Source organism: Gavialis gangeticus, unplaced genomic scaffold, assembly GCF_001723915.1.
Source record: "Gavialis gangeticus isolate Ggan-Ray unplaced genomic scaffold, GavGan_comp1, whole genome shotgun sequence".
Lineage (NCBI taxonomy): Eukaryota > Metazoa > Chordata > Crocodylia > Gavialidae > Gavialis > Gavialis gangeticus.
The window spans coordinates 17,644,021-17,654,394 of record NW_017728993.1 but is presented as its reverse complement, the minus strand read 5'-3'; the positions used below and the strand labels follow the sequence as shown (position 1 = coordinate 17,654,394).

Genomic DNA, 10,374 nt, shown 5'->3' with positions numbered 1-10,374 from the left:
GTAAATATAGGGCACAGGCTAGAGGGACACTCAAGAATTCAGCAAATTCAAGATGACCTGCTGCTAACCTGGGTGCCACCCTCCTCCTTTCCCCAGCCGGTGCAGGTAAGAATCTATGTGCTGTCACAGGCAGGCAGACAGACAGACTTTGGGATAAGTGTTGTTTTTTTGTGTTTTGGGGTGTACACAGAAGGTCAGGCCATAGACTGACCTGCAGATTTACCTGTAATCCAGGCAACAACACAAGCCGGAAGTGACATGGCAGCCTCTGTGAGGCGCACGGCAGATCAGAGGGGACACGCAGCACAGCAGCAGTCAGGGCAGGAAGCAGAAAGCAGAGCAGATTGGGCAGGGAGCACAGGGTAGGGAACGGAAAGCAGAGCAGCAGACTGGATAGAGGAAGGGGATAGGAGTAGCACTCCAGAAGGGTGGAGGGCTAATTTGTGGCATGCTTGCCAAAAAAGGTTGGCTCCCACTGCTAGGCATTTCTCCCTGTCAGAGCAATAACACAGTAACACCGTGGTGGCTTATGGAAGCTAACCGAATAATTTCACATGTTAATGCCCCAGCTACATTCTGAATTTTCATGTTTAAGAATGCAATGAAAAGTGAGAATTCATCTTTTTTCTGCATTAGAAATTCAGACCATTTGCCCTACAGACAAGGAGTAAGAAGGCATTGCAAAGTAAGAGCAAGACCTGAACAATTGAGAACGGAAGAGCAACTCACGAGGGCTCCTTAAACCTGTGGGGTTTGCATTAACTGAAATGCCAGCTGAATAGCTGAAAGAACTCTACTTCATGAAACACCCAACACTACTGCCCCTGAGAGGAAGGGCTGAACCGACAACCACCTCAGTTCTCTGGCCTTCAAAAGGAGCCCTCCTCCGCACACCCCCCAAACAAACTGGGGGGCCCAAGATGAAATAGTTCTGATGCTTCTGGAATAAAAGGCCCACCCAAGCAAGCCCCTGTGCAGGGCTGCACATGGGTACACATGCACTAGGAGACTGCAGATATAGGCCTGCCTGCTATCGTAAAGCCCAGTCCCTTTGTTTTTGCCCGGCCCTGTGTTGGGGGACACATGGAGCAGATATCTAGTTATGCTGACTCCTGTACAGTAGAAGAAAGAAAAAGCATTCTCCGGTGGAGATGGGAAATGGTGAACAAAGCACAGATCAAAAAGCCCAATGTGATGGGGGCCCTTTTCTATACGTTTTCCTCTCTTTCACATTAAGGATTTTGCCAGATGACAGACCCTGGCCCCACCTACACACAACACCTGCCATCAAATCAGTGGAACCACTCATACTTTGTACTGTCCGGGGCTTTCACCTGGTTACGCCTGGTCTGTATTTGACTTGAGTACTTGATGCAGGCAAGCCCTTCATCTCCTTCCTGCCAGTATTCACAACAGCATCTGGAGAGCACCTGGTTTTGTCTGCCGTGTCCTGGTTAGGCCAGTGGGGGAGAAAACGCTGCTCTTCCAAGCCCATTTTGATACATAAAGGGGCAAGCATGTGTTAACCTCTGAAGAATCTTAGCAGCCACAAAACATCCTCCAGTGTTGGCACTGCTGTTTTTTAACAGTTTGTTTTAATTCTACCTCCTCCTGCAATGTTCAACTAAAACAGTCCTCAGTGACAATGGGCAGATGGAACAAGGCATTCTGGTTCATTATTTTTAGTTTATAAACAGACAAAAGAAGTTTTTATAATTTAACCTGGAACAAACTGGGCGTTTCCCACTCTGTCCAACAGCTGAAAATGCAGCCACACAGAATGTACCCATCTTCCCTCCTATTGAAAACTGAACCCCAAAGGCAAGATTTTCAAAGCTGTTACAATTTGCAAGACTGAGTTTTTATAGCAGAAGCCGGAGTAACCTTAGGTACTATTGAGAAGTGGCAAGTGTATGCTGAGAGAGGATGTCCAAAAGCACATTGGAAAGTATCTGCAGCTGCTTCAGGAGCTCCAGTAGTCAAGAGGGTGGGTGTTTCCCACAATGAAACTTCTCAACAAGTCTGACTCTGCTGCTGTAGGCAGGAAGTACAGCTGAATGTACGAAACTACGAAGAGCACACGATAAATGTATGCAGAAACAATATGAAAGTTGCCCTGTTTGGGGCAGAAAGGAGGTAGGAGGGAGAACAGCAAAGTATTAATGTTAAGTGTTTTACTGGTTTCTTGCATGTATCATCATCAAATAGAGGGTGCCAGCAAGGCTCCCCATTGCCCCTAGATCTAAGGCTCTTCCATACAAAATGAAGCAATAACAGCAGAGCTTTTACTGGACTCCAAGATTCTCTAGCTCTCCTCCCTTTCCAGGCTAGCCAACGTTTTGTCCACTGCAGGATGGTTTTGCTGGGTTTTACACCTGGGACTGGTAAGAGAAGCTGATGGAGGGAATGCTGTGATGGGAAGAACTAACACGTAGGGTTTTTTTGCAGCATTTCCTGACAGTGGGTGGGCTGCGAACTCTAGCCTTGCCCGGAACTTTTACTTGCACCTGGATCCCCTCTGCCAAGAAAGCGGTGTCCTCCACTCCACTCCTCAGCTGTACCTGAGGGTTAAGTCTCCACCAAGAGCCATTCTTACCACAGTGCCTCCCGGGGGGAGCTCACTTTGCTCTTGCACTCAGCAGGAAGACTATTACGTACATAAAACCATTAATATGAGACCACCAATAAAAGTTTAAAGTCAAGGCTGTGAATGGTTTCTCAGCAAAGGGTTGGTCTATAGCAGAGGGGTCAAACTCGCCTAGCCCCACCAGCTGAATGGAGGGACACAGGACTGGTCCATGGGCCAGACTGGGATCCACACCGCACTCAGTATCCACATTAGCTGTTCAGGGATGTGCGCCACATGCAGTGGGCGCTGACTCTAGCATGGAGGGGGAGAGCCTAGGGTCCGTGGGCCTACTAACCCAGAGAGGCTGGAACAGGCACTGCAGGCAGTGTACGTCCTGGGCCCTGCCCGCCAGGCTGGTCTGGGTCAATTCAGACCCAGGGGCAGCACCAGGGGCCAGATAACAGGGCTCTGTCGGCTGGATGCAGCTGGCAGGCCATATGTTTGACACACTCAGCCTGTAACAAAGACAATGCATTGCTCATACTTACAGGTAGTTTGTGATTAAATCCTTTCACTCGAATGATCAAACCATGCTCTCCAGCTACCAGCTTGTATTCCAGTTGAGCCACATCCGCTTCATATGCAGGTTCAGCAAGGTTGTGGGAAAGGATGTTTACAAATGTATCAAACAGCACAACACTGCATGGAAACAGGGGCATGAGTGGGTGCCAAAAGCAAGCAGGAAAAAATACAAAAGCAAAACCAGCCTCAAACTCATTGGCTTGGAGGGAACACAACAAGATGCCCAACAGGAAGGAGCTATTTCATGGGATAACTAAGACATTATTTAAGATATAAACAATAAAATGCAATACAAAAACAACCACTATTTTGCCAGGAATTTAGTCCCATGCAACGCAAGTCATCTGAAAAGCAGGGCTATGACCCTCTCTTTGTTACGAAAACTCAGGGCTGACTACAGATTATTTTGGCAATAAACTGAAAGATATTTGCACCAAAAAGAAAAGACACTTTACTTTAAAAGTCGTATTGGGGAGCACATAAGTAAATGTTCTCCTGCAGCCTTAGTTGTTAAAAATCTGATGAGAATAAAGAACGTATATTTTAAGCAACATATCAGTTCTCAGTATAGTTTGAGAAAAACACATTTTAGCATTTTGTGCAAAAAAAGATTCACAGCTTTTGTTTGAAGGAGCAGTTGCTTTGATGGAGATTTGATAGCTATGTAGAGATTGTATTACAGTAAGAATGGTTCTTTTAATCCAGCTGTACATGCCACAGAAAACTAGCAACACATGCTGTGGGTCTAACCAATACTTTCCCAACTAGGGATCTGGAAAAGTTTTTGAACAATAGATTCATAGATATTCCAAAAACACTGTCTGTGCAGATAGCTCCTCAGGGACTTTACTACATAGCACTGCTCAACCTGATAGTTAGGACCCCACATGGAAGGACACAGCACTGCAGAGCTGTAATCAAAGCCTGTGTATAAGGCACACGTTACAGCTAGGAGTCATGCCCAGAACAGACTGCCCCCTTCCAACACAAACTCTTTACAATTAAATTCCACTCCAATAGATTCCCTGCTATTTCTGTGTCCCTTCCCTTGGCAAAGTCCCTTTTCCTCTGACAACCCCTTTCACACACACAGGCTCCCCAAACTCAACAGCAAGAAGTGAAACGTACAGAACCTGTGGAAAAAGGCCTGCTTGTGTTCTAGCTGCAAGTTGGGGGGTTTTGTTTCAACTACGCAGAAGTTTTAGCTGCTCTGCAAGAGAATGAATAAAAGGGAATCCTTACTTTTCTGCTGACTGCTGTATCAGTGGAGAGATCAGATGGAAACGTACGTACGCTGAAATAAAGAGACTGAAATGAGTAACTGCTGAAACAATGGCAGCTGGAAGCAGAAAATGTCATTAACTTCACACCATTTGTTATCTCTCATCAGTATTATCCTGTTGCACTTAGAAGCTGACCCCACATTTTCAAGTTCAGTTCTAGGGGAAATGTTTTCCTGAATATAACATCGCAACAGACAGGCCTTGAAATGCACTACTGCCCTAATAAAAACCTCACAAGAAAATTAAACAACAAAGAAACGAACCAATAGGAATAACTGTACTAAAAATACAAAAATTGCCCAAGGCTCACTGTAGTCTTCAGAGTAAAATCCCATGTCAGCTCATATTCAAGCTAGACATTTTTCGTTAAACGGAAACTGTGCAAAGGGAGGCCCTCACTAAAAGGGCAGCCTTGAACTAGTTTTCTGACAATGAATTAATGCCTGCATCCCCTCCAGTGTAGCAGCCATGTTGAACCCTGGGAACCCTCCCGCCAGCATGGCGTCCTCCAAGTGAAAAAGCGTGCCACCCTGCTGATGCAAAGGTGGAGCAGCCAGCAGGGCCCTTACAAGCATCATGCAGGGTCACTTGCTCTGGACTGAGGTTTGCAGAACATGTGACCCGAAGTGTCACTTTCCAAGGCCCTGTCAACTGGCCTGTGAGGGTGTTGTGGAGGGTCATCTGCTCCATGCAACAGCACCATACTGATCCAGTTACAGGCTGACCCTGCATAAAAGCAGACTGATTTTTATAGTTCTTTTTGAGAAAAATGAAAGTCAACTTATAATCAGAATAACATGGTATTCTGAGCCACAGACATGTGGTTGCTTGGCTATAACAAATTTTTACCTAGGTTAACCAACATAAAACCAAATAAATCCTGCCTTCCCTAAAATGTCACATGCATGTTAAAAAGAAGCAGAAATGTCCATTACAAAAACACACAATTATTTTACAGGAGACATGGGCAGTGCAGTGCATGGTATAGGGACAGACAGTACCTAGTCATGTGCAGCTGACTGAGACAGGGATGCGATGCTGCTTTAGAAGCAAAAGCGTCACAAGCTGCTTGCTTGCCAGAAAGTAATGTTCTGTGTTTACTTCTGAAGTGTCAAAAGGTGAGGTACAACAAGAACAACTTCTAAAAATACACCCCCGTTTCAAAGAGCTTCCATCTTCAAAAATTAAAAAGCTGTTCCACTCAAAAAGTCTCTCTTAAAACAGCAGCTTTGTTCCCTGGGTTTCAATGATTCCAGATGACAATTCTCTCACTTCATAAGAAAAACATAAGATTTTTCAAACTTAGATGGGTTCCTTCATTCTCACAAACCAAAACAGATTTTGTTTGCCAAATTCTGCCCTCGGTTGCCGCTGTGATACATTTGCATCCCATTCTGAGCAGAGTGCTACCATGTGACAGTAATTATGGATTTTAAAGATCACTGCATTAGAAGTATGTTACTCCCTTAAGAAAATAAAGTCAGGGTTCAGCTACTAACCTAAATATTTCCTACAAAGAAAAACCCAAGTCCAGTGAGTAAAACTGCAGGTCCTGATAGATGTCCACAGACAAAAAGACGCTTGAATCTGTGTTTCCCTACAATTCTGAGGAAAAAAAAAAAACGTTCAATTCCTTCCCTGCCTTCTAACAGAACTCTGCAAGATGCATTAAGCAGCAGTGGAACTGAAATATCTGAAACTGAGACAACATAGCGTTATGTGACTAACTGCCTGAAAACTGTAAATCACAACTGAATTAGTTACTCAGGTGATTGGCTGCCTTTTCAGGGTGCTTGTACAAGTGCTAACTGCCTAACAAATGGAACCCAATTCATGACTGCGACCTCCAAGCACTGCCACAATACACTGCTCATTGGAATAAATGCAGGCAAGTGGCATTTAGATTTTACAGACATCCAAACCACAATCCAGCAAACAGCCTAAAGAGAATTGCATGCCCTCAAACCCTTTCGAAACACAGACTCCAGCACACACTGAAACTAGGGGTGCCAGAAATGATGGAAATAAGCACATTTTTAACCAAATAGCTCAAGGGGAGTTTATACCACAGTCCAAGGGTTAACGCAAAAGCTGTTGTTTGTAACTGAAATGGCAACTGGAGCAATGCTCTGTGCTGTTTAGGTTTCAGAGGAAAGGGAAACAATAAGCCTCCAGTCTGAAGAACATGCCAGCCCTATTTAAGACCGCACTGTTGCCTAGCAAAAAGCTTCCCTTGCTCATTACACAACAGAGCAGTTAACAAACATTACCTTTGGGAATTTTGAATTTATCATCCTTCCTGTACCACAGACAGCCTTGCTGCGTGCTCAGTATTTTGACTGGATATTCTGTCTCAGGGCAGTCGGGTGCCTTCAGAGCAAAATCAGTGGCTAAAGCAAAGAACAGGCGAGTTACTATATTTCATATCCACAGCCATCGATGCGAATCCGCCATCTTCAGAAGGGTAGGCAAACTGCTCTTCTCTCCTGCAGATTGCTGAAGTACATTCAGTAGCACTATCTGGGCCCCAATTTTAGATCCAACACCCGAACTCAGGCTCACAACCAATCCTGAAATGAAGTACAGATGGGCTACTATGTCCAATTCAAGAGATAAAAGTTTTTTATTCTTTTTACACCTAGTGACAGATGCAGCTTCTATTTTAAAGAGTTTGTCATTGTCAAAAGAGCAGCAAGCCAAAAAATTCCCCCTCTGAGTAAACCAAGTTCTGGTACATAGCACGCTAATACTGTTGGTCCAAAATTAAAACTTATAGAAGTCAGCTTTAGGAGGAATTCAGATGGATATTTCTGCAGTCTGACTTCAACAGAGGGGAAAAACCCTATAACAGCCCATCTCCTCAAAATGACTATGGGGGAAGTGTGACAGTCCAATCAGATACTGGCAGCTCACGTACCTATGTATTTGTTTTCTTCAGGAAGGTGCAAATCCTCATTTAACTCGAAGTCACTAGCCCATAGATCACTCCAGTATTTGTCAACATCTGCAAAAAACATGAATTTAGTCAATTAACGGGAGACAGGCTTAGCAAATCAGCAGCTCCTGCACTGACTCCTAGAAAAATCCTCTCCTCCTTTAGACAAGTCTGTCTTTGTGCCTATCTGCAGAACAACAGGAGCTTCTCTCCTGATGCCGTGTGGCGCTCCTTAACACCCTTCTGTACATCCCCTTTTAAGACTCCCTCCACCCAGACTTAGAAAAAAGAAAGAGTCATATTTAAAAGCAACTTTAGGGTGTGCACTTCAGCACTGCAAATTACCACAACTTGCCTTTCCCTCCACTGCCTGTATTTTCATCCCTATTCAATACTTATTTGGAGTGGGGAGAAAGGGATCTCCCTTCTAACACCCCCGGTGCTCCAAAAATATTTTAATAAAAGGATCTTTCAGAGACAATGCTTCAAGGTGGAAAAAATAACTGTACAGTAGCATGAGGTACTCAGGTCTTTACTGCTCCATGCTCCGGGCAAGACAGCCACAGTCAAATTTGCACATTCCCACTCCTGCAGGCTGCACACTGCACTGGCACCCTTTTAACAGCCTTGAGGGCTTTAAACAACCTCTGACCCCTTCTGGACAGTCACTTTACCTTCCACACTGTATTGTGTGCCAAACCATTTCTCCTTTAAATGACACTGTCCTTCATTGGCAGCAGACAACAGAACAAGGTTGGCTCCCTGTGGGTAAAGCTGGTTAAGGGCATCAGCAATGATCTACAAAGAAAAAAGGCAATACACCTCAGTTCTAATGTAAAACTTTCCCTGTGCCTGCCAAAGTTTTAAACTTATTCTAAAAAAGTACAGGAGACTCAAAGGATTCTTTTAAAACCAAGCTATTTGCTTTTGGATTCTAAAATTATTGGAAGCTACCCAAATAACCTATAAAACCTGTGCAATACAGTGCAGTTTTCTGAATTTCCCCATCTCAGATGCATTCAAAGCTAGATACACCCCAGCGAAATACATAATGATGTGCTTGCGCAATTTTGCACATAAAAATGATTGACACTACATAACTACGTAGTTTTGTGTAATTTAACCTGGGCAGGCTCTATACCTCCACCTCTACAGGGCTCCTGGCTCTCCAGCTGGGAGCCCCATGTGGAGGCACCTAGCACAGTGGTGCATGACTGGACAGCTGGTGAATAGGGAGGGGAGCTCCTGCCTGCAGGAGGGGGGGTCTGTGGGTAGGCATGGGGGTGTGTGTGGAATTTGGGCCCCTCTACCACAAATCCACTCCCCATCACGGTGGGCAACGACAGCACCACAGCAGCAGCAGGGCCTTATGGCCACAGCAGGCAGAGCCCCCAGTGGTGCATGGCTCTGGGTAAGTGGCTGCACATGGTGGCATGGAGCCCATCAGGCCCAGCTCTCTGGCACGTGCCCACAGGCCAGACTAGGCTGACTCTGTGCCAGCACGTGGGGCTCACAACACTGCAGGCAGGAGCTACATACCATTGGGCCGGGCTGGGCCAGCTCCATGGCTCCATGTGAAGCTTCCAGCACTCCAGTGGGAAGGCCCATGTGGAGGAACCAAACCTGCCCGGGACGATGGCACATGGCTCCCATCTGCAATGCTGCAAGCCCCACGTGCTGGTATAGAGCCAGCCTGGTTTGGTGTGAAGGTACACGCCAGAGGGCCAGGCTGAGCAGGCTCTGTGCCACCGCATGCAGCCCCCAGGACTCAGCTGGAGCCACATGTTGCCCGGGGGACTCTGCCTGCCGCAGCCATGAGCACCCCAAGACCCACTGCCCGCTGCTGCTGCCACCAGCGGCGGCAGGGGTTGTACACCATGGGGACGACAGGACACACACACACCTGTGGCAGGGGGGCCCCCCCAACACCACCCATGAACCCCACACCCACCCAGACAGGGTTTTTGGCACAGTTATTAAGGATGTAAGATGAAAAGTAAAAAAAAATAAGAAGCAATTAATAATTTACAATTTTTCTGCGCATAGTTCCCTGGGGTGTAGCTAGAAGGCAACTCACTTCAGGCTTGTATTCAAACAGAAGCTGGTCCCCTGTCAGGAAGTCCTCCTTCTGAAACAACTGCATATTTTCACAAAGGCTTTCCACATAATCAACAGGATCAGTCTGCAAATAAGGAAAATTGTTTCACACATCACGTAACTAACACAATTGTTTTTTTGCAGAGCAGAGCTCGTCTACTGTATTTGCCAAGCTTTACTTTTGGTTACTGAACCTAAATGCGAGTCCGAAACTGCTCCTTCCTCATTAAGCTTTTCCACAGCACTGAAACATTACGAAGATCATCATTTTTTTTTTTGGTTAAAAAAAGGACCCTCTAACTTTCCTAGAAGCTAAAAAGGAGGACACATTAGCCCATTATACTTGGCTCTTTGGCTATCAGACTGGGGAATCAGTGTCTAGAGAGGGGTAGTTTTCTGCTGTGCTGGTGGTATGGCTGCAACTAAATTCTGAACAGCTGGGATATAAGATCTGGAGGTCTTTCTTTCCCTTGTGTGTCATTTTCTTTCTGTATCTTACTGCTCCTTCCCTATATTTCTCCTTCTGTTTTCTGTACGGGAATCTTAGCCAGCCAATTAAATTCTGCTATGCACACAACTTTTACATTTCAAATGCTTAAAAAAAAGTCTTTTATTAAGCGTAGATTTCATAGACATTAGGGCTGGAAGGGACCTCAGAAGATCATCAAGTCCAGCCCCCCGCCCAAAGGGCAGGAAGTCAGCTGAGGTCATAGGATCCCAGCAAGATAAGCATACAGTTTGCTCCTGAAAGTGTTCAACGTAGGTGCTTGAACCAACTCCGATGGCAGGCTGTTCCAGACCTTGGGGGCTCGGACAGTAAAGAAATTCTTCCTTATGTCCAGCCTGAAATGGTCTCGCAGTAGTTTATGACCGTTCGACCTCGTCATCCCTTGGGGCACTCTGGTGAA

At 45.6% G+C, this 10,374-nt stretch overlaps 1 protein-coding gene across 1 annotated transcript in view; it reads right to left on the bottom strand.

Moving 5' to 3' along the window:
• The window catches only part of NRDC (nardilysin convertase), a 53,486-nt gene that overhangs the window by 13,981 nt on the left and 29,131 nt on the right, over positions 1–10,374 (bottom strand). The window contains exons 15-20 of the mRNA XM_019501316.1: positions 9,447–9,551; positions 8,044–8,167; positions 7,352–7,438; positions 6,705–6,824; positions 4,394–4,445; positions 3,118–3,268 (exon numbers count right to left, since the gene is read on the bottom strand). Coding sequence (XP_019356861.1) covers positions 3,118–3,268; positions 4,394–4,445; positions 6,705–6,824; positions 7,352–7,438; positions 8,044–8,167; positions 9,447–9,551 — 639 coding nt within the window. The remainder of the gene's footprint in view (positions 1–3,117; positions 3,269–4,393; positions 4,446–6,704; positions 6,825–7,351; positions 7,439–8,043; positions 8,168–9,446; positions 9,552–10,374) is intronic.